The following is a 25,037-nucleotide window of genomic DNA, read 5'->3' on the forward strand; positions in this document are numbered from 1 at the left end:
TCTGAAAGATACCTGTAAAACATGTTTTCCTATATCATGAAAGCAGTTGGTTTTTGAGACCAGTCTGCAAAAGCCCATGCCACACAATAGATCAGTGAAAATATTAACCCTTGTAAGGAGTGTAATATCCTTTGCATGTTGTTTTTAATGGGAAAATGCATTTCAAGCTCAAGCTGGAGATTATAGAATTGCAGTATCCCCACCCTGGCTCTCAGCTTCCTGACCTACTACATCACTAGGCTAACCTCTGCCAGGCCTCAGGTGCCTGCAGCAGGCAGGGGGGTGACACGTGGAGCGCTGGCAGGGGTGGAGGGGCATGGGCCTGAGGAGCTTCAGGTGTGATTGACACCACGCGGGAGAAAGCAGGCAAGCTCTGGAGTTTGTGTGGCAGTGCAGTTTCGAGAGGGAAGGTCCTGGGAGTGACAGCCTGGAAAGAGGGTCTTAAAGAATATCAGCTGCTAGATCCAAATTGTGAATACCTTGGAGGAAGGAGCAAAATCACAGGACTTGAGGGTTTTGGGGGGCAGAGAGTCTCAGTCTGTCTCCCAGGCTGAAGTACAGCAGCCAGAGTGGCACGATCATAGCTCACTGCAATCCCAACCTTCCCGGCAGAAGCGATCTTCCCACCTCAGCCTCCGAGTAGCTAGGACCATAGGTGTGTGCCACCATGCCTAGCTAATTGTTTGATATTTGTAGAGACAGGGTCTCGCTGTGTTGCCCAGGCTGGTCTCAAACTCCTGTGCTCAAGCAATCCTCCCTCTCCAGCTTCCCGAAGTGCTGGGATTACAAGTGTGAGCCTCCATGCCCAGCCAGGACGTTAAGTCTGATTATTATAAATAAGACAGTAGCTCCAATTACTGTTTTCAAAATAAGAAATATATTAGGTGTTAGAGAATGGATCTCAAAATGTATAATTGTACTGTTAATTGTTCTTGTAAGTTAAAACTCGACTATTAAGTTTTGATGATGATTAACATAATTTTTTGAATTCTGTAAGCCCGGAAGTATGTATATTTAGAAACCATATTTGTAGTATTAGTTTTAATTGGGACAGGTAAGGACAGGTAGTGTTCTGTTCTCCATGTGAGTTGGGGAAATTGGTAAAGGAGGTAGAAAAATAAGAAAAATTTCTAATGTGCTCCTACTCACCAAGATCACAGTGGGACATGCTGCTCCTCACCAGCTTCCGTCCTGCCCTCTTCTTGCCTTAAAGCAAGGGACATGCTTAAGGTTGGCTGGTTGCTGGGGAAATGAGGCAGTTCTTTGTCCTTTGGTCAGTTTAAACTTCATGCTGTAAAGACAGTTGATTTTTAAAACTCACAGTTTTATTTTACATTTGTAAAGTACTTTAGTCGGTTGGTTCAAATTTAGTGATTGAGCAGTAAAAGGATATAATTCATATTAGTCGTGTTAGATATTTTTGAATAGTAATTACTGCAGAAATGATTATATAGTACTCAGGATTTTTTTTAAATTTGGCTTTTGTATATTTTTCTTGTAATATTAATGTTGATATATTATCTAAGTTTACCATATTGTATCGAGCTATTACTGTATATAATATTTGTATAAACATGATTTAACTCATGGCACATCCAAATGTGTGAAAGAAAGCAAATTATAGCTGGTATTTTCGCTCTCTTTTCCTATTGAAATGGGACTTCTTTAAGGTGTAAAGGAAGCTGCTTGAAACTTTACAGTGATACCTCAAACTGATGATTTTTAAAAATTAAACTTTTACTTATCAAGACTCTGGGCAGTAGACAGTCAGGGCCAGGAGAAGATGTTCAAGCAGGACCGATGTGTCTCACTTGCCTGGTAATAACCTGAGTGTTAACCGTTTGTTTTCCATGAGGTGGAAAATGTAGATTCTAAAAATGATGCGTTGCATTTTCCATTGTTTTCGCCCCATCTTTCTTCCCTCTTCTGCAGGTCCACATGAAGGATGTTATGTCAGCTCTGTGGGTTTCAGGGTTGGACTCCAGTTATTTACGGGAACAGATGCTGAATGAACCTTTAGTACGAGAAATTGTCAAAGAGTGTAGCAATATACCGCTCAGCCAGCCACAGCAAGGAGAGGCGATGCTGGCCAACTTCAAACCCCGGGGCTACTCCGAGTGCATCGTGACTGTTGGTGGAGAAGAGAGGGTGTAAGTATGAGGTGGGAGTTGTTTGAAAAGTGGTATATGGGAAGAGGTAGTTCCATGTAAACAAGAATTCATAATGTTTTTCAGTATCTAAAGCATAATTACATTCAGTTTTTTAAATGTGTTAAATATTCTTTAGTGCACTAAAACTAGTGATGGTTACTTATAAAAAGAACTGTACGAAGCATATTAACTACTGATCAATGATTTACTTCCTTAGTTCCCGGAAACCCACAGCAGCGATGCGATGCATGTGCCCTCTCTATGACCCTAACAGGCAGCTTTGGATCGAACTGGCCCCTTTAAGCATGCCGAGAATTAACCATGGAGTTCTCTCAGCAGGTACCGTTCTGTGGCAAATTTTCCTTAAACACCAGATCAAGTAATGTATAATCTCAAGGTTTTACAGAATGACTCAGAGCCTTTTAAAGATACAACTTTATTATCTCTACGTGATATTTTTAGTGTAGTTCTAGCTTTTGAGACCGTGGTTAGGAAAACCATGTATCTTCTGTCAGTCCTTATTTTCCACAGATCTTCAGCAAATAGCTGCTTTTCAGAACTAGTGGAGGAGCAATTACTTGATGACTTAATGTCAGGAGAGCAAACTTCAGTGAGGCTTACCACTAAGTAGCTGGAGGGCCGCACCTGGAACACAGCATTTCTTTGCACCATGGTAGTCCCATCTTTGAAATTCATGCAGCTTAGAATTACAATATGTAATTATATGAAATATGTTGTATAAGGCCGGGCACAGTGGCTCACACCTGTAATCCCAGCAGTTTAGGAGGCTAAAGTGAGAGGATCACTTGAACCCAGGAGTTCAAGACCAGCCTGGACAACGTAGGAGAGACAACTGTCCTTAATAAAAATCAAAAAAATTAGCCAGGAATGGTGGCCATGCACTTGTGGTCCCAACTACTTGGGAGGCTGAGGTGGGAGAATCTCTTGAGCCCAGGAGATTGAGACTGCTGTGAGCTGTGATCACACCACTGCATTCTAGCCTGGGTGATAGAATAAGACCCTGTCTCAAAAAAAAAAAAAAAAGAAGTTATGAGACTTTAGGAAATGCTACTTAAATAGGCAATGGCTTAAAGTTATTTACTACAGAAAATGTTTTACTTGACCTTTACAAGTTTGAAAACTGTACTTTATCCAAAGCTCTCCCTTAAGGAGGTGATAGAAAAGATAGCCATTGAGACATTGCCTTTGCTGGCTGCCTTTCTTTTCGCCATGGTCCTGCCCCCTTGTCCACCTGAGAAGTGTCATCTCACATCATTCTAATTATGGTCAGCAGCCCTCCTGCAGTCTTTATTTAATTGTCTTTCCCCAGCAACATTATCTTTAAAATTTTATTTTTTATTTTTCTTTTTAGAGATGGGATCTTGCTATGTTGCCCAGGCTATAACATTTTTAAAGCTATACTTTACCATTCTGTATCATACAAATGGCCAAGGCTCTACCATAGTATAGAAGTGGAGTCTTTTTATGAGTCCCGAAATTATTAAAGTTATTGTCAATAGTGAAGAGCTGGACAGAGTAGCCTGCAGGATGTAGGTCTAGTGTCCCTGTTGCATCATCTCAGAATTAGCTCCCTTACATTTCCCTCCAAAATATATACACATATTCCTAATTTTCACTCATACACACCTATCACAAAGGCTCCTATATCACTAATTTTTGAAAGTATCCCGGAGGGATTAGTGTTTCAGAAACTCAGCAATGGAAGGAGCAACTGTGTACAGTGGAATTGACGGAAACGGAAATGAGTGAATGAAGAGGTCCTCCCATTTGTCCAGCCTGCATTGTTTCTTTTTTTTTTTTTTTTTTGCCTTTTAAAAATTGATTTTGACTGTTTCTTGTCATTCAGTTTTTCTTCTCTACCAGTTTGAAGTTTACATTCTTGTTGATAGTCCTTTAGGAAGATTACCTTAGAAATTATAGCCTGTCTTAAATTAGCAAAGTCCAAAGTTAGTCAGTACCTGTGTTCTCTTCAGAAGTTTTCCTTCATTTTCCATGTTCTACACTCTTGTAGTATTAAAATACATTATTACTAATAAATATGTACAGTAGATCGCCCTTATCCATGAGGGGTGCGTTCCAAGACTCCCCCAGTGGATGCCTGAGACCATAGATAGTGCTGAACCCTGTACATACTATGTGTTTTTACTGTACATGCATACCCATGATAAAGTTTAAGTTCGGCACAGTAAAAGATTAACAACAATAACTAATAATAAAACAACGATAACAGTATACTGTAATAAAAGTTATGTGAATGTGGTCTCTCTCTCAAAATGTCTTACTTTACTGAACTTACCTATTTTCGGACTGAGTTGATCATGGGTGATAAAACCACAGAAACCAAAACTTCACATAAGGGGGAGCTACTATATACGCAATATGTGTTTTTTTGATATATGTTGGATGGATGGATGGATGGATGGATGGATGGATGGGTGGATGGACAGACAGACAGGTAGGTAGATAGATGATTGATTGATTGATAGATAGGAAGGCAGGCAGGTAGTTAGATAGATAGTGTTCATTTGGATTTGCCACTTTCCTTGTTCCTCCTCCTTAACTCCTCAGACTTTCCACCTGGGATCATCTCCCTTCTCTCTGCAGTTCATCCTTTTGAATTTCCTTTAATATGGGTCTTTTAGTGGACAACACTCAGATTTGATTGCCTGCAAATGTCATTATTTTGTCTTCATTCGTAAAGAATATTTTTGCTGAGTATAGCATTTCAGCTTGGTATTTATTATTTTTCAGCACATTGAAGTCATTCCCCTGACTTCTGGCTTCCATTGTTGTTAAGTCAGTGGCGAGTCTAAAAAATCTTTTCTCTGGTGTGTATTTAAAATTTTCTTACTATTTTCCATCTTTTTTCTCACTGTGCTGTTCTCTTCATTATTATCTTTTGATTATCTTCTACTCAATGACTTTTCTCCTTAACTGTGATGAATCTGCTATTAAATTTATCCATTGATTTTTTTTTTTAATTTCTACAAGTTCTTGTCTTTTTAACAGGAGAATAACTTAATTACCTTCAAATCCACTCTTATTTCTATAGTTCCTGTTACTGGAGTTATCTTCAAGTTAATTTTTATTTTTTAAACATGATAAGCATTTGTTTAAATTATCTTTCTTTTTTAAATAAATATTAGACTTTATTCTTCATCATCCAACTTGAAAAAAATCATCTTTCTGGTTACTATAATATTTGAAATCTTTGCAAGACTATTTCCTATGATCTACTTCTGCTGGTCTTTCCTTAGAGTCTAATATTTGTTATGTCTGATATCTGTGGCTGGATGCTGCTCATTTTATTAAACATTATACGTAGCAGCTGGGCGCAGCTCACGCCTATAATCCCAGCACTTTTGGAGGCTGAGGCGGGTGGATCACTTGAGGTCAGGAGTTTGAAATCAGCTGACCAACATGGTGAAACCCCATCTCTACTAAAAGTACAAAAAGTAGCTGGGTGCGTGGTGGCATGTGCCTGTAATCCCAGATACTCAGGAACCCTGGAGGCAGAAGTTGCAGTGAGCTGTGATCACACCACTGCCCTCCAGCCTGGGCAACAGAGCGAGACTGTCTGGAAAAAAAAAAATCGAAAAAAATTATTTGTAGCCGTAACTTTCTGCCTTAGATGTCCTGGGATGTTAGAATCTAAGGCTTAGATTAAGGTCCTTTCTTCCACAGAAGTTTGGCATTTGTCTCTGCCAGTTGCCTGAAAACATTACTAATTTGGTATTAACTGTAAATTAAATTCAAGGCTTATAATTTCCCAGATAGCAAGGAGGTTTAAATCTGAATACGAATTCTGGTTGGCCTTCATCCTGACAGTGTAGAACTTTGGAGAGGATCTCCTGCCAGAAGCCACATTTTCTGTGGACCTGGAGCTTAAACGTCTGTCTTTTTCATCCCGAGGACAAAAGATTTAGATTTTCCTAGATTGGAAATGCCCTCAGAGTAAAATGGTTTTCATGCTTGGTAACCTCTGTAGGTCCCAATTTTCCCCTCAGTTTTGCCTTGTTATTTTGTTGGCTTCTCCTCTTCTAAGAAAATTATTATTGTTACTATTTTTGAGACAAGATCTCACTCTGTTACCCAGGCTGGAGTGCAGTGGCATGATCATGGCCCACTTCAGCCTCACACTCCTGGGCTCAAGTGGTCCTCCCATTTCAGCCTCCTAAGTAGTTGAGACTATAGGCAAATACCACAATGCCTGGCTAATTTCATTACTTTTTGTAGAGATGAGGTCTTACTGTGTTGCCCAGGCTGGTCTTGAACCTCCTGGGGTCAAGCAGTCCATGTACCTTGGCTTCCAAAAGTGCTGAGATTACAGATGTGAGCCACCACCACCCAGCTAAGATTATTTTTTAAATGTTTTATCTGCCGGGCGCGGTGGCTCAAGCCTGTAATCCCAGCACTTTGGGAGGCCGAGACGGGCGGATCACGAGGTCGGGAGATCAAGACCATCCTGGCTAACATGGTGAAACCCCGTCTCTACTAAAAAATACAAAAAACCAGCCGGGCGAGGTGGCGGGCGCCTGTAGTCCCAGCTACTGGGGAGGCTGAGGCAGGAGAATGGCGGGAACCCGGGAGGCGGAGCTTGCAGTGAGCTGAGATCTGGCCACTGCACACTAGCCTGGGCGGCAGAGCGAGACTCCGTCTCAAAAAAAAAAAAAAAAAAAAAATGTTTTATCCAGCAAATTAAGTGTTTTTTGCGGAAGAATAACCTAATACACCATTACATGAAATCGGAAGTTCAGTTGCTCTTAGATCTTGTTTTGAATAGAAAGTGCACACAGGTGCTTCAGATCTGGGTATTCCTGGGGTTTTGAATGAACAGATGTGCGCTGTGGTGCGGACGCTGTATGAGAATCCCAGAGGCTGGGAGGGAGTGGAAGAGATGAACTGACATGGCCCAGAGCTAGCTGGTGACTGAATGGGTGACGTCAGGCTTCCTTTTTCATCATAGGGTGGTGAAAATCCACTCAAAGACAGTAATGAGTAAAGCGAAATGGTCAAAGTGAGTCACAGGTTGGGCTCCATCACCAAGGATCCAATGGGATGTAATAAAAGTCCTGAATCCAAAGAGAACATTGTTGTCGTCAGAGAGTTTCTTCAGATGCTGTTTCTATATATTCTATGGCATTTATGGGTGTTGAAGGCTCACATTTCATATTTCTTGTGTTTCCTTTGATCTTTGCAGAAGGATTTTTGTTTGTATTCGGGGGCCAAGATGAAAATAAGCAGACTCTTAGCTCGGGAGAAAAGTATGATCCAGATGCAAATACCTGGACAGCATTGCCGCCCATGAACGAGGTAAAACACTGGTTCGGTTTGTTTGATGTGTTTCTCTTTCCCCTTAGCACTTCTGTTTGTTTTGTGTCTGAGTTCAGGGAAGAAATAGCAGCCCTGCCAAGCCCCCGCCTCGTTTGCTCCAACCTCTCCTTCTAGTGCCCGTCTCTCCTCGCCTTCCTGGCCCTCACTCATTCTGGCCTCCTTCAGTTTCTGAAATCTTCCAGGAATGCTCTCGCGCCGGCCTTCCCGTTTGTCCTGCCCTGTGCAGATGCCAGCGTGGCCTGCCCCCTCCTCGCAGCACCTTCTCAGCGGGCCTCCCTCCTGCCTCTTAGCTCTCCTGTCCCTGTCTTCATACCACGTCTAACCATCTCATGGACCAGGCATTTTGAAGTTTTTCACAAAAGCTCTTTGATGGCAGAGAATTATGTGTGTTCTGGTCAGTGTTTCATTTTCAGCGCTAGAATCGTGCTTGGCACATAGGGTTCACTACGTAAATATTCGTTGACAAACGGACATGAAACACCTAGGGCTTCTGTGATCCCAAATAGCCTTGGCCTGACCCTGTCCTCCACAGCCCTTTCTGCCCTGGTCAATACTAACCTTTCCCACGTCAACCTGAAAATACTGCCCATTGTTATGCAAAAATAATTGTATTGAATCAGAGGTAACAGTTCATTTTCTTTTTGTGAGCTATTATGGGTTAAAAAGTGAGGATTTTCTGAGGAACTCACCATGTATTTCATAACCTTGTTTTGAGAAATGACTTTGGCCTCTCTGGCTGCTGTGCTGGAAGAGGGGCTGCTAGGGAAGCCAGAAATCTTAAAGAAGCATTACCGGGGCGGGGCGCGGTGGCTCACGCCTGTAATCCCAGCACTTTGGGAGGCCAAGACGGGCGGATCACAAGGTCAGGAGATCGAGACCACGGTGAAACCCCGTCTCTACTAAAAATACAAAAAATTAGCCGGGCGCGGTGGCGAGTGCCTGTAGTCCCAGCTACTCAGGAGGCTGAGGCAGGAGAATGGCGTGAACCCGGGAGGCGGAGCTTGCAGTGAGCCGAGATCACGCCACTGCATTCCAGCCTGGGTGACAGAGCGAGACTTCGTCTCAAAAAAAAAAAAAAAGACGCATTACCGGAGAAATGGTTTTGAACGTGTTACTTCCAGCTGGAACACTGGGAAAAAGAGATGTCTCTAATTTTTAAAAATAATTCCACCTTTTATTTTATACTCGGGGTAGGTATAAACCTACATGTGTAGGTTTGTTACGTGTGTATATTGCATCATGCTGAGGTTTGCAGTAAGATTAATCCAGTCTCCCAGGTACTGAGCATCATACCCAATAGTTAGTTTTTCAGCCTTTGCTCCCCTCCCTGCCTCCCTGCTCTAGGAGTCCCCAGTGGCTATTGTTGCCATCTTTATGTCTCTCTAATTTTTATGAAGTATATGAATATTAGCTTTTAATATGATCCTTGGCCTTGTGTGTTCAGAGATCGCTGATGTCGTTTCAGGCAAGACATAACTTCGGAATTGTGGAGATAGATGGGATGCTGTACATTTTGGGAGGAGAGGATGGTGAAAAGGAGCTGATTTCCATGGAGTGTTACGATATTTATTCTAAAACCTGGACAAAGCAACCTGATTTGACCATGGTCAGAAAGGTGAGGACCGCATTTTGTGGTAACTAGTTTGTGTACACATTGGATTTTAAACTTAATGTGTCTTCATATCCTGAATAAACCTTTAATATAACTGATAGTGTTAAAAGAATTAACTTTATAGAAGTCTGCCTTTATTGGTAGTTTGCCTTCCCTGTCATCAGCCACACACCAAGATAGGAAGGTGGGCGTGTATGAGAGTTTACCCTGGTGGTGGGCACCACCTGACCTGAATGAGAAAAGTTGCCTCTCCCCCACCATTGTTTTCTACTTTCAGATCGGCTGCTATGCAGCTATGAAAAAGAAAATCTACGCCATGGGTGGAGGCTCCTATGGAAAGCTTTTTGAGTCTGTGGAGTGTTATGATCCCAGGACCCAGCAGTGGACTGCCATATGTCCCCTGAAAGAGAGGAGGTACACGGATGTGGGTGAACTCTTCACTGGGTCTGGAGCCCTTACCCTTACCCTGCCTGGGTTTTGTTCTTTTCTTTCAGAGTAACCTTTTCTTTGACTTGGCATTTCCTGAGAAAGGAAGGCCTACATAGTAATGCTGCAGAGTTAAGCCAGCATAAGAGGAACGAGGGAGTGAGATCTCGCGTTGTACTGCTTGTGCCTGATACGCTGTGTGTGGCCTTTCAGGTTTGGAGCAGTGGCCTGTGGAGTTGCTATGGAGCTGTATGTGTTTGGGGGAGTCCGAAGTCGTGAGGACGCCCAGGGTAGCGAGATGGTAACTTGCAAGTCCGAGTTCTACCATGACGAGTTTAAAAGGTAACTAAGAATGGTTTCACGTAGCTACTGCAACTTTTTCTTTGTGCTTTCAAAGTTGTATTTTAGCTTTGTTTAGTTTTGTTTTCAGTCACTTGATTAAATTATGGGTTTAGGAGATATGTCTAATGCATACTAGGTATTTATTCAGTGACTTCACAAGTGCTAGTAACTTAAAATGTCTCTAAATAGAAAATGTTTCTAATATGTAGATCAGATCTTGACAGTTGCTTAAAATCATTATTGGCTCCCTATAGCTTTTAGGAAAGAGTTTAAAACTCCTTACCTTGTTGGGCGTGGTGGCTCACACCCGTAATCTCAACATTTAGGGAAGTAGAAACTGAAGATTGCTTGAGCCCAGGAGTTGGAGATTTGCCTGGGCCACATAACAAGACCCTGTGTTCTCCAAAGAAAAATAAATAAACTCCTTAACTTAGCATATGTGGCCTTTTGTGATATGGCCTTTGCTTTTTCTGCTACTAACCTGGATACTTTACACTGAGCCACTTTCCCCTGCGAAATCAAGTATGATTGTCTCAGCTCTGTGTTCATATGCTGCTTCTTGCCTAAAAGCTTCCTTCCCGCTGAGCATCCAGTTAGCTTGGCCTTTTTCAAAACTGCTTAGTTATCAAAACCTGGAGAAAGCCTTCTCACACCTTCTCCTCTGATTTAAATCCCTTCATCTGTGATCCCATGCACTCCAGACAGGTCTCTCTCTGGGGTTGTAACTGTTAACTGCAAGCAACTTCAGGGCAAGGTCCACCTTCGTCAGCTCTGTATCCTGGCTTCCAACATCCTACCTGCTTGTATCAGATACTTAGTAAAATGTTGATTAAGTGGCTAAAGCGTGGTGTCCGAGATTCTTAAAACCTCTGAAAAGTGCCACATATGTCTTGTAGAGTCGATAACATCCTTCTCGATGTCTTCTCTCTTTCCTCACGCATTTTATTGTTGTAACCACTGAACAGTATTTTTATTGCGGTAATATGTTTAAATCCTAAGGGGAAATGGGTATGCTAACCATAATTTTATTTGAGTAGTTCAGTTATGTTACCAGAAGAGGGTGCCATAACATAATGTTTAATTTCATGCTGTTTTAGATTAAGGCAGTCAGTGAGCAGTTACAAAGATGCTGGAAATGCATGTAAATGCTACCTAACTTGTATTTTAAATTTAGGATATTTGCGTAGCCTTTTTTTCTAATTATAGGAATAGACTATCTTAGGAAAGTTTATTAGAGAGCAATTTAGAGGATACTTGCTGTAGTGGGGCCGATTTTCAGACTTCTCTACATTTTTCCTTCCTTGTTACATGACTGGGAGGGCTGACGGCCCAAGGGATGAAGGCCGTTTTTTTTTTTTTTTTTTTTTTTTTTTTTTTTTTTTTTTGAGACGGAGTTTCACTCTGTCGCCCGGGCTAGAGTGCAGTGCCATGATCTCAGCGTACTGCAAGCTCCGCCTCCCAGGTTCAAGCAATTCTTCCCCCTCGGCCTCCCGAGTAGGTGGGACTACAGGCACGCACCACCATACCCGGCTAATTTTTGTGTTTTCAGTAGAGACAGGGTTTCACTATGTTGGCCAGGTTGGTCTCGAACTCCTGACCTCATAATCCACCCGCCTCAGCCTCTCAAAGTGCTGAGATTACAGGCACGAGCCACCACACCTGGCCTATCAGGTTGTTACATATTTGTAGTGGATAAGCTTTTAATACAACTATTACTTGCTTTAAGTTCATAATAATTAAACATAAGACTGTTGTTCCTTCTTTGCTATTTAAAAGCACTTCCAGGCCAGGCACAGTGGCTCAAGCCTATATTCCCAACACTTTGGGAGGCCAAGGCAGGCGGATCACTTGAGGCCAGGAGTTCAAAACCAGCCTGGCCGACATGGTGAAACCCTGTCTCTAACTAAAAGTACAAAAAAAAAAAAAAATTATCCAGGCCTAGTGGCACACGCCTGTAGTCCTGGCTGCTCAGAAGGCTGAGGCATGAGAATTGGTTGAAACCAGGAGGTGGAGGGTGCAGTGAGTCGAGATTGTGCCACAGCACTCTAGCCTGGGCAACAAAGTAAGACCCTGTCTATAAATAAATAAATAAATAAAAGCACTTCCAAATAAAATTCATGTATGTTTGGATCCTTATTCCTAAGCTCTCCAATGTTTGTAAATAGAATAAAGAAAGCTGTTAATTTATCTTATCAATGTAAGATTCTAACATGTTTAGATAACATTAAACACACATACAACACCAAATGCCATGTATTTATTTAATCTTCAAAACAGTACTCTGAAGTGTATGTAGGTACTGTTACTATTCCTATTTTCCATATGAGGAAATCACAGCACAGAAAGGGTGAGCGATGTGCCCACAGACAAACAAGGAGCAAGGAGCTGAGGCGGGATCTGAACTCAGGCATTCTGGCCCCAGAGTCCACCTTTTCAACTACCACACTAGGTTGACTTTAAAATGTAGGCTTTCCTATATTGATAGAACAAAACAACATGGAGGAGTAGTTTATTTCTTAAAAGATCAGATGCAGATGTGTTACATTGGCAGAGCGTGGAAACTGTAGTTGCCGGATGAGCAGTCCATATTCGATTGGAGACCGTGTCGATTGTTTTTAAGTAATCTCTTGTCTTTCCTGTCTTTGTTCCCTATTTTTAGGTTAAAACTTTCCGGGAAAAAAAGGCCATATCTTATTCTTTTCTGTTTTTCTGAATAAAAGCAAAACTGCTTGAAAGGGAAGCAAAGAAACTGCCATAAAGCATTACCAAGTCAGAGCAACAGCGTCATATACCCAGAATGACAGTTTCTCTATTTCTGTTCCTTGTGTCCCTATTCTGTTAGTAACACTGCTATCCTCCCAGTCATCCATGTTCAAAAAAGGGTCATCTTGGCCGGGCACAGTGACTGACACCTATAATCCCAGAACTCTGGGAGACCCAGGTGGGAGGATCCCTTGAGCCCAGGAGTTCAAGACAACCCTGAGTAACATAGTGAGACCTTGTCTCTACAAAAGATTCAGAAATGAGCTGAGCATGGTGGTCCGTGCCTATGGTCCCAGCTACTCGGGAGGCTGAGGCAGAAGGATCACTTGAACCTGGGAAGTGGTGAAAGCTGCAGTGGACCATGATCATGCCACTACACTCCAACCTGAGTGCCAGAGCAAGACCCTGTCTCAAAAAAGGGAGTCATCTTGAATTCTGTCTTGTACTTTGCAACTCATCAGTTGCCAGGTCTGGTCCTTTTTTAAATCTCAGTAGCACTTTTCACATTTCCCACCTTCTCTGCCCCGCTGCGCTCCTCACAGTCACTCCTTCATCTGTGTAGTGTCTTTAGCCTCTGGCCAGCCTTGCCTGTGCAGTTACTCATTTGTGGTTTTGAAAGACGAACCTGACAAAAACTTTTTGCTCAGAGTTTTTGATTGCCCTTCTCAAAGTTCTTGACTGTTTCCCATTGCTTACCAAGTAAAGATAATAGTACTTAGCCACCTACTCAGGGTTCTCCATGATTTGAAGTTAAGAAAAAGCTTCACCCTTTTTTAGTATCTTTCTTTCACATGTCCTATACTCCAGCTCACTTTTTAAACCCTCTTGTCTTTTACTGCCTCCATGCATTTGCTTAGCCTGGATGCCCCTCTACTTCATTTTTTACAGTATATGAGTTATATTAACTGTTCTTTGAAGTTGAGGTCTGTCAGTTTCCTCTTTTGATTCCTGAATATATAACTAGAATAGACATACTTGACAACTGCCAGAATCACCATACTGGTTCTCTGACATGGATTGGGGGCCACTGTGACAACAAGGGCTAAGTGGAAGTCCCTGGAACTTTCCTTCTCTACCAAAATAGAAAACCAGAAGCAATACTGCATCCTGGGGGAATCTGCAAACATTATGCCACCATCAAAGACTAGAAAATGCAGGAGAGGCGATGCCTATCACATCCCCACTTAATTCACCTAGAAAAAGTAGAAAAGTAAAATGGATCTCGGAAAATCTTAGAAATTTTTTATTTCAAACAGTATGTTATCAATTTTTAAATGTTTGTGTAGTTTGTTTTTAGGTTTTCCTTTTACTTGGGGTTTCTTTTACTCTTTTCTAGCTGCTTCAGGTAGAATTCTAGATTACTCATGGTAGATCTTTTGCTTTTTTAATGCACACAGCAAAAGCGTTCATAAACTTAATCAGGTGATCATACTGATCCCAGATTCTGTCTCAGACGTAATATCCTCACACAAATGTTGTATCTTTATGAGGCACAGTTCCCAGCCTTAGTATGGCAGCGATTGACATAGCTAATGTATTTTCTTCATGCCAATTTGCAAGGGTCACCAGAAGCAGTTTGCTTTTACTTGTCAGGGGCAACAGTACACCTGCACAGCCTTGCCTCGGGGCTGTGTCAACTAATATATAATGGGCTAATGTCTGCTGTGTAGTAGTCCACAGATACTTTAATCATCATGATGTTCCACAAAACATCTCATTGGTCTACCCCATTGACCACATTGTGCTGTTTGTATCTGATGGTTGGGAAGAAACAGGTACTTTCAGATGCCTTAGTAAGACTTGTGAACTAGAGGATAAGAGATGAACCCTACCCTGACCACATCTATTTCAGTCATGGTCCAGTCAAGAGGCAAAAACCACACCAGTCATTTGAATAGGGAAAATGTAATATATGTAATTATCACTAGTAAGAGACAGTCAGCTACTAAAAGACTCTGAAAACCGCAGAAATAGCTAACATAGGAAGTACAGCTGCTACCTTTAGGGCAGAGGAAAAACACCTGAGGAGGGAACAAATTAGAAAGTATCTTCCCCACCCCACCGGGCCGAGATTCATCCCATTGGAAGTGTGTGTGCTGAGGCCACTGGAGAGCAGAGCACCAGGGTGCCAGGGGCCAGAGAAACAAGCTGGAGAGTGTGCACCCCTGGTCTCCTGCAGGCTGGTAGGAGCACACACAGGAGGAGTGAGAGGAGGGCAGCCGACAGCGGCAGAGCGGCCCTTTCGCCCCCAGCCTTGCCGCAGTCTGCAGCCTCTGTGGACAGAAGACCAGCTTCTACACATGGTTCATTTCTCCATAGTATTTTCTGTTTCATTGATTTCTACTGTATTACTTCCATCCTTTTACTTTGGGTTTCTTTTACTCTTTTCTAGCTTCTTCAGGTAGAATTCTAGATTAATTATGGTAGATCTTTTGCTTTTCTAAGCAAACAGTGAAAGCCTTCAGCTTTCCACAGAGCACACTTTAGCTGGACATACTGATATGTTTTATTTTCATGACCATTCAGTCTGCAGTATCATTTTTCCTTCTTCAGATTGGATGGTTTCTGTTTCTCTGTCTTGTTTGCTGCTGCTTTCTTTTGTTATCTCCATCCAATGAATTTTTTTTATTTCAAGTATTATGTTAGCAATTCTAAAATGTTTGTGTAGTTTGTTTTTAGGTTTCTGAATTTTCTGTGCTGAAATTTCCTATCTTTCTATCACAAGCATATTTTTCTTTCTCATATTGAGCATCATTGTGGTCGTTGTGTTCAAGTCCTTGCCTGTTAATTCCAGTATCTGAGTCATCTCAAGAGTTGGTGTCTATTGATTGTTTGCTCCCTTGAGAAATGGGTTCTCATTTTTCCGGCCTTCTTTTGTTGAGAAACTCTAGACTGGATCCTGGATGTGGTTACTATTATGTTGTTGAGGCCTTGAATTTTCTTATATTGCTTTAGAGTGTTGCTCTGAGTTTTAGTCAGCAATTGACTTCGTTAGACATAAATTGCAAGCCGTGCCACCTGCCATGGATGGCAGCTGAAATCTCAACCCAGTTCTCGAAGCCTCAGTCATAAGCATACATGGTTCCAGGGTTAGTTGAAGACTTGAGATGAGTGGATGCGCACAAATTGAGGGGTGCTTCTCTACCTCTCTTCTTTCTCAGGTTCTCCACTCACACTTTGGAGATCCTGGTTGCCCCAAGACCCCTTTTCCTGATTGCTGAGTCCTGTAGCCAGAAAGATGGCTATCTTTTCTGTAGGGGTTTAGCTACCCAGAGCTGCCCCCATGAGGCTGCCTTCAGAGAAAGCTACCAAGAAGCAGGGAACTTAGTCCATACGGGTTGCTTGCTCAATCAACTTTCCATTGCTTTCCGGAATCTACCTGCTTTTCTTCAGTTTCCAGAGCACTCAGGTAGTTGTATTTTGTCCAGAGTTTACAGCTGACACTTGCAGCAGCTGAGGAGCCATTTGAAGAGTTTCTTCTGCCATACTGGAAGCAGATGCCTCACGATAGCTCTCTTTTTCTTTCCTCCTCTCCTTTCTCCTCAATTGATTGCCCTCTTTTCCTCTGTAGCTCTCTTCCTCTCTCCTTTCCTGTCATTCCCCTTCTACTTCCCTGTCTCTGAAGTTCACTGTTGTAATCCATGCTGTATTTTAAAGCTTCAGTCTCAGAGCAGTCTTAATTCTGAGTTACCAGAGGGTGCATCATTATAGCCCCCAAGTACTGACAACCCCATGTTTGAAAACATTGTAACTGAAGACACGATATTGCCTTGTTCATTGCAAAAATTACTATCGTTTAATGATACCTTCTAAGTACTAGAAACTATGCAAAATACTTTACATTGGTATTTCATTTCATCCTCACAACAATCGTTTGAGGTTGGTGACAGTATCTGGTATCTCACTGGACAGATGAGGAGACAGGCTGGGACAGCTAAACTGTTCAGGTCAGTGAGAGGATGAGTGGCATGTAAAACCTCATGGCCCTTTATACCTGTTTTATAAGCAGCCACACCTGAAGATGCAATTCAATTAAATTTTCAAATTACTTCTGTTTAATTTGAAGCCTCGTCTTTACCTAAAATAGATCACCTAGGCTTATTTTTCTGAAACCCAGGAACTGAATCATTGAGGTGCTTGGGAGAAAACCTGGTAGATCATCTATGTAATCCAGTTTCTTTAGCTTAATACAATCATTCCAGGGATGAACTAAGTTGGTTTGATTCAGAATCTGGGAAGAACTTAAATGCTGAGGTGTAGTTATTTATGTTTACGCCTAAAGACGTGAAATGTGAATAAACCAGCATTGCAGTTTGATGTTTTTCAAACATTTTCTTTCAAAGTTGTGTTCAGGGCCTCCATTTTCACTTTCAGCACAAGCTTTTAGATTTTTTTCCCTTTTCCATTTTATTGGAGGCATTTGGGAGGCAGGGGTCAAAATCTATATCCCAGTCCCAGCAAACTACCTGACACCTATCAACATTCACATGTTAGTTGAATCAAATATTAGATGAATGGCATTAGAAGCATGGTGCTTAGCTTTGTTTCTGAGTTGTTCTGTGATCATTAGGCTTCTGTGTTTATTGGAATTCTAAATGTGGAAGCTACCTGCTGTAGAAGAGTCTAGGAAGAGTGTTCATTGAAATAAAAGTAGTGCTGTTTGGGAAATAATTGTACATTTCTATTTGACATTGAGATGCCCTGGCTGCTTCACAGCATAGAGTTAGAGATGATGGAGTGATGACCATATGACTGTGGCCTCCAGTGAGGGTAGGCCTGGACCTTGGTTACTCTTAAGACCATTTAGATGCGTTCCCAAGGTCCTACTGAAGTCCGCTGTGACCTAGCTATGCCTTTTAGCTGTTAACAGATGATTGTTCCCTGAGAGAACATTATTATTACCTAGCAGGGTCTAGATTTACTCTTTAAGAAAAAGAAATAAAAAACTTTTATTTTCGAATACTATTATACACTTGTAGAAAAGTTGTAAAGTCAAAGAGTTCTCATTTCCAATAAGTCATTCACTCAGCTTCTCCTAGTGTTAACATCTTACATGACTGTAGTACAAGCATCAAAACCAGGATATTTACATTGTCCAGAATTATTAGGTAAACTACAGACTTACTGGAGTTTCACCAGCTTGTCCTTTAATGTCTTTTTTCTCAGTTTCCAGATCCAATCCAGGATTCTACATTGCATTCAGATACTATGTTTGCTTAGACTCCTTTAATCTGTGATAGTTCTTCATTCTTTTTTTTAAATTTTTTTTTAATTTTATTTATTTATTTATTTATTTTTGAGACGGAGTCTTGCTCTGTCGCCAGGCTGGAGTGCAATGGCACCATCTCAGCTCACTGCAACCTCCACCTCCTGGATTCAAGTGATTTTCCTGCCTCAGCCTCCCGAGTAGTTGGGACTACAGGTGCGTGCCACCACTCCCAGCTAATTTTTGTGTTTTTAGGAGAGACGAGGTTTCACCATGTTGGCCGGGATGGTCTCGATCTCTTGACCTTGTGATCCACCCGCCTCAGCCTCCCAAAGTGCTGGGATTACAGACGTGAGCCACCACACCCAGCAGGTTCTTCATTCTTTCCTTGAGTCTCACGACCTTCGTCCTCTTGAAGGTTATTGGTTCGTGGTTTTTTTTTTGTTTTTTGTTTTTGTAGGATCTCTTAATTTGGATTGATCTAATGATTTCTTGCAATTAGACTGAGGTTATACAGTTTGGCAATACCACAGAAGTCATATTATGCACTTCTCTGCATCATATCAGGGAGAACACATTGATGTGCCTTGTTGCTGGTGACGTTAACCTTGATGACTTGGTTAAGGTGGTATGTGTTAAAGTTCTCCACTGGAAAGTTAACTGATTTTCTTGTTGTGATTAATAAATATCTTAGTGGAGATAATCTGAGAATTTGCAAAACCATTTTCTCCTGAAACTCTCAAGCACTCATTTGAGCATCCACTGGTAGACCTGGCCTGCAGAAGTCATTACGGTGGTGTTTGCCTGATGTTGATTTTGTTTCCGTCACTCCCCTGCATTTATGAATTGGAATTTTTCAGTAAAGGAAACCTGTCCCTTTTTCCTGTTAATGTTTTCAAATTATTTATTGTATGTGGATTCATGGATATTTATTTTACTCCCTGAGTTATAAATCCAGCACCATCATTACTGATTTTCATGCTCACATAGTTCCAGCCTCGGCTGTCAGGAGCCGCTTCACCGTGGCTTCCTTGTCCTTTGACACACCCCCATCCTTTTTTAAGCACTTCCTATCTGGCACGACAGGATGCCCCAGACCCCTCTTATATTTTCTCTGCCTCAGCTCTGGGACCAACTTCTTCATAGAGCCTTAAATCTTTTCAGTGGTTATTAAATTGATTTTCAACAGAGGTGCCAAGACAATGTAGTAGGGGAAAGAAAAGCCTTTAGCAAATGGTGCTGGAACAGCTAGCTATCTATATGGAAGAAAGTGAACTGTGATTCTTGCCAGACACAAAAAAATAACTTGAAATGTATCATAGACCTAAATGTAAAAGAGAAAACTGCAAAATTTCCAGAAGAGAGCATAGGAGAAAAATCTTCGTATTGGGGTAGGCAAAGATTTTTTAGAATGACGCAGAAACTGTGACTGTAAAAGAAGAAAAGGATATATTGGAGGCCGGGCGCGGTGGCTGAAGCCTGTAATCCCAGCACTTTGGGAGGCCGAGATAGGCGGATCACGAGGTCAGGAGATCGAGACCATCCTGGCTAACACGATGAAACCCCGTCTCTACTAAAAAAAAATACAAAAACCTAGCCGGGCGAGGTGGCGGGCGCCTGTAGTCCCAGCTACTCGGGAGGCTGAGGCAGGAGAATGGCGTAAACCCGGGAGGCGGAGCTTGCAGTGAGCTGAGATCCGGCCACTGCGCTCCAGCCTGAGCGACGGAACGAGACTCGGTCTCAAAAAAAAAAAAAGAAAAGGATATATTGGAATTCATCAAAGTTAAAAACTTCTGTTCTTCAAAAGGTTCCATTAGGAAAATGAAAAGGCAACCTACATGCTGGGAAAAAGATTCATAATACATGTATCTAACAAAGTATCTGTATCCACAGGATATAAAGAATCTGACAATTCAATAAGAAGACAGTAAACCCAATTTTTAAAAAATTTAGAGACAGTCTTGCTACGTCCTTTTTGTTTGTTTGTTTTGAGACAGGGTCTCACTTTTGCCCAGGCTGGAGTGCAGTGATGTGATCTCAACTCATTGCGGCCTTGACCTCCTTAACTCAAGCGATCCTCCCACCTCAGCCTGAGTAGCTGGGACTACAGACAGATGCCACCACACTTGGCTAATTGTTGTAATTTTTGTAAAGACAAGGTTTCACCATGTTGCCCAGCTGGTCTTGAACTCCTGGGCTCAAGTGATCCACCTGCCTCAGCCTCGCAAAGTATTGGGATTACAGACATGAGCCACCACATCTGGCCCCCAGTTTTAAAATGAGCAAACCTTTTAACAGACATTTTATAACAGAACATAGGGCTGGGTATGGTGGCTCACACCTGCAATCCCAACACTTTAGGAGGCCAAGGCAGAAGGATCACTTGAGGCCTGGAACCTGAGATTAGCCTGGGTAGCATGGTGAGATCTCATCTCTGTGAAAAAAAAAATTGTTTTCATTAGCTGGGTGTGGTGGTGTGCACCTATGGTCCCAACTACTTGGGAGGGTGGGGTGAGAGGATCACTAGAGCCCAAGAGGTTGAGACTGCAGTGAGCTGTGATTGCACCACAGCACTCCAACCTGGATGAGTGACAGTGAGACCCTGTCTCAAAAAAAAATCTGTAAAATGACCAATAAGCACATGCAAAAATGCTCAACATCATTAGTCTTCAGGGAAGTGTATGCCATTAAAATAGCTAAAATTAAAAATATAATACTGAGATCTCACAGTAATACTGAGCAGTTGGAATTCTCACACATTGCTAATTGGAATGCAAAATTATGACATACCATGTTGAAAAGCAGTGGGGCACTTTTTTTTTTCCAGTAGAAAATACCCTTACCATATAGCACAGCAATTTCATCAGTCCACAAAAACAACTTGGCTCTCTAATGTTCCTGACAGCCTTATTCGTAATAGCCAAAAACTGGAACATCAACAGGTGAATGAATAAGAAAGTCTGGGGCTGGGCTCTGTGGCTTATGCCTGTAATACAGCATTTTGGGAGGCTGAGGTGGGCAGATCACCTGAGCCCAGGAGCTCGATACCAGCCTGGGCAACATGGCAAAATCCCATCTTTATGAATACATACACACACACACACACACACACACACACACAGGAATTAGCTGAGTGTGGTGGTGCACACCTGTAATATCAGCTGCTTGGAAGGCTGGGGTGGGAGGATCACCTGAACTGGTAGGTTGAGGCTGCAGTGAACCATAGTTGCATCACTGCTTTCTAGCCTGGGGCAACAGAGGGAGAGCCTGTCTGAAAAACCAACAAATTCTGGTACATCCGTATGATGGAATACTGCTTAGAAATAAACAGAAATGAATGACAGATGTAAACAACAGCATGGATGAATCTCAGAAACCTTGTGCTGAGCAGAAGCAGGTTGGAAAGCACATGCTGTTTATGACTCAATACATGCTTCATTCTAGCACAGACAAAACTCCTATCTGTAGCAACTGGCAGCATGTCGGCGATTACCTGGCAGTGGAACATGGGGTCGAGATTGGCGCAGTGCCTGATACTGCTGATGACTCACCAAGTTTGCTGTGTCAGTCTTCCAAGACGTTGTTGTCATCCTTTTGATTTCTTTAATTTTGTGCATCGGCTTTGTTTTCAGGTGGATCTATCTTAACGACCAGAATTTATGCATCCCCGCCAGTTCCTCTTTTGTTTATGGAGCTGTACCTATAGGAGCCAGTATTTATGTTATTGGAGATCTTGATACAGGTAAGAGTGTTACGGTGATTTTCTTGGAACTGTTTCCTGGTGATTCTGGGTACGTTTTCTCACCCTTGCTTATTTCCGTGGCTTAGGTACCAATTATGACTACGTGCGTGAGTTTAAAAGAAGCACAGGAACCTGGCACCACACTAAACCACTCCTTCCATCCGACCTTCGCCGCACAGGGTGTGCAGCCTTACGCATTGCGAATTGCAAGCTTTTCCGCCTGCAGCTTCAGCAAGGCTTATTCCGTATTCGTGTTCATTCCCCGTGAGGGGAATGAGGAAGCAGAGCAGAGAGCGAGATCCTGACCCAAGGGCACCATAACATAGCTACGAAAGGGAGAGCAGAGATGGCAGCTGAACTCACTCTGTGCTGGGCTTTGGTATGGTAACTCTTTGGTGGCTTTATGATGCTTACAAACTTGAGCTTCAGCTCTTGTTTGGGCGAACACGTAACTGTTGAAAAACTACCTGGGAGGAGTGAGTTCCTCCAGTTAGATGCGGCTGTAGACAATGGAGGCTAGTAAATATCAAAAGGAAAAGGGAGTGGGAATTGGTATCATGTAAAATATCAAAGTTAAAATACTAAGGTGCATTTTCCCTGAAGGGAACTCATGTCTGACTGCTGTTTTCAAATACGTAGCTTTGGTAACAAACAAAATCCATATATGCAAATCAACATATCCAAACATGCCAAGACTGCTTTTCCACTGCACTTGGAAGGATATATTATGCCTAACCCTGCCCAACAAATTAAGGTTTGTGCCTAAAATGTTAGATCGGACCGTATGCCAGTTAGTCTCCATTTATTCCTAGTACTCTGTCCTAAGAATCTTTTTAAAGCTATATCATAATGAATTGAAATGAAGAGAAAATTGCTCTTTTATAACTTTATCTTAGTAATGTAAAGCTTCAGTAAATTGATGAGTCAGGTTGCAGCCCTCATGTGAACTGAAAGAAGTTGCTCACTTCTGTGTTGACTTAGATCAAGACACGTCACGCATCCTTTCTGGGGTAGTACCTGTGGCGCTGGGAAGGGTCTCCTGCAGTGCCATTCTGCCTTCTCAATGAACAAAATCATTTTCTAAGTATGAAGATATTGGTGAGTAGGAGATTTTATAAAAGAAAGACCTGAGTCAGACAAGTAATAAAGGTCTGCTATGGCTAAAAAAACACAAACAAAAAAGCTCTCCAGACAAAATATATAGGGATCAAAAACTTTTTCACATAACCTGTCTGAAAGCACACAAAGTCTTGTTTACTACTGTTTAGGGTTTGAAAGCTTGTCTTAGAATGCGAATCTGTGTTAAGAATCTAGTCTTTGTAATAGAAGTTTCCCAGTGGCATTCGCTAGTGAGAGTTTTAGATAAATTGTGTTACGAGTAAAGTTTGGCTGGTAGAATAAACTACCTCAACTTGATTTCATTCTGTTCACAGTAGAGCAAATTAATCTTTTCCTCCTTCCCTCCTTTCCTGTCTCTCATTCCCACCTCAACTCAGTTTACCCCACTTCTCATTGGGGGAAAACGTCTTTTGTTCGTGGAACGTATCTTGTAAGATATTTTGTTTTCCACTTGAATTACACCACCCTAGTGTGAAATCGGGGACTTCAAAGTGCTTGATTACTTCCTAAATTAAATTTTATGCAATGTCAAATTTCTAATCAATTTACTATACAGTACTTCATTTTTAATTGTTTTCTACAGCTTTTTTTTTCCTCTTGGAATATGGCTGTAAGAAGCAGCATTTTGTCTTATTAACACATGTATAAAGGTATCCTTTGGTTGTAAATCGAGAACAGGAATTTCTTCCAGAAACTTCCTATATGGAACATTTGTATGCAATTAACATGCATATGAAAAACATGACTTATGTTCTCCCACCCATAGACATGAAAAAGGGTGACCTAACTGTGATTTTTTTTCTTATACCTGCCGGAAGTCAGTACAATGCTACAAAAGTTGCTGAAAGATGCTATGCCTGTGGGGTTCTAGAGAGTGCTGGGTGTGGTACATTAACTCTCCATTTTAACCAGAAGATATCGATAAGAGGAGGTGTAAGGTTTTTATCTTATGTACCAGAGGCACCAGGCCAGGTGTGCCGCAGAGTCATGTAGTTCGATAATGTTTAATATGTCAGTCAAAACCAAGTTCAGAATTGTTTTGTGTACCAGTCAGCTGTTGTCTGCACATTTTCTTAGTGACACTGTGGAGATCTTTTAATGAAAGCAAACTATGTGGCCTCTGCAAAGAAAGGAAGATTTTTCTTTTTTACAACTAGACATTAGTTTTAGAGGAAGCAAATAGCTGAAAAACTAAATTTGCTTTGGTGAAATATCCTGTACAAAACAGTACCTTGGCATTCAGCAGCTGCAATTGGGGAACATTAAAACAGTAACTGACATGCAGTTAAAGCCATGATCGTCAGCAATTCTCTTTTTTTAATTTCTGACATTTAAAGTTTTTTTTCCAGTCTACGCCAGGCCTCTCCAAGGAGACAGTTCATTATTTAGGAGTGAATGTGTTCCTCTTGCAATATTATCAGTACCTGCATGACTTGGTAAATTCATTTTATAAAAATAGTGTTGTTTTTTTTTTTAATTTCGGTTCATTGACACTGTAACTGCAGAAATTAGATCATGTTTTATAAAATAAATTTGCCACATAATATGGGATGCAATAACCAACAAAAGCTGCTAAGTGCCAAACTGTCACTTTACTCTATATCAGCATTCAAATACTGTGTTGAAGTAAAGGGTTGTATTTAATTTTACTATGCTCCAAAATTAATCATGACTCTTTTGTAAATTATAGTTATTTCAGTATTGTAAAATAAATTTTGACTCATTTCATGCAGGTTTGTGTTTTAACATTCCACTTATGCCTTGAAACATCATTTCTTGATAACTTTTTGATACTTCTTTCTTGATAAGTCACTTTTACCAGGTGTGTGTTGGGATTGGTGGCTCAGGATAGGTCTTAAATTTTACATACAAATATCTTTGGGGGAAGTGCAATTTATTTTCGGAAGGAAAGTTGTCTCAGGTTAGAATAAGTGAATATTTAAAGAATCTCTCCTAGGCTGCAGTCTAAAATAGGTAGTTTCTTTCTTTGTTTAACACATCCAAATTTAGATTTTTCAAAGATTTAAGTGTTTAATTTAAAGTGTTTTTTGTTTTGTTTTTGATAGTGCTTATATCCTGTGAGAAGAAAAAGTGTGAGAGAGGAGTGAGTGAGTGTGCGTGTGTGTGTGTGATACTATTTGACCTGATAAATGTATTGGTATGTGTTTACTTTTTGAATTGTAGTTCTAAACTACATATATTACTGTCTCCTGGTGCTTCAGATAAATTCTTGAACCTGTTGACCTTCAGTTTATACTACGGTGTCAAACTCATATTGAGTGTAAATATTGAAATATTTATAGTTTATAATAAGTTTTACTT

General features: G+C 41.4%; 1 protein-coding gene across 2 annotated transcripts in view; it reads left to right on the forward strand.

Moving 5' to 3' along the window:
• Nucleotides 1-24,447, forward strand: part of GAN (gigaxonin) — a 64,551-nt gene extending 40,104 nt beyond the window's left edge. For both annotated transcript variants that reach the window (XM_005592632.5, XM_074027661.1), the window contains 8 exons: nt 1,933-2,150; nt 2,368-2,489; nt 7,372-7,484; nt 8,971-9,120; nt 9,395-9,531; nt 9,757-9,885; nt 21,487-21,596; nt 21,683-24,447. In XM_005592632.5, the coding sequence (XP_005592689.3) occupies nt 1,933-2,150; nt 2,368-2,489; nt 7,372-7,484; nt 8,971-9,120; nt 9,395-9,531; nt 9,757-9,885; nt 21,487-21,596; nt 21,683-21,864 (1,161 nt within the window). In that variant the 3' untranslated portion in view covers nt 21,865-24,447. The remainder of the gene's footprint in view (nt 1-1,932; nt 2,151-2,367; nt 2,490-7,371; nt 7,485-8,970; nt 9,121-9,394; nt 9,532-9,756; nt 9,886-21,486; nt 21,597-21,682) is intronic.
• The last annotated feature ends 590 nt before the right edge of the window (nt 24,448-25,037 follow it).

Source organism: Macaca fascicularis, chromosome 20 (genome assembly GCF_037993035.2).
Source record: "Macaca fascicularis isolate 582-1 chromosome 20, T2T-MFA8v1.1".
NCBI classification, from domain to species: domain Eukaryota; kingdom Metazoa; phylum Chordata; class Mammalia; order Primates; family Cercopithecidae; genus Macaca; species Macaca fascicularis.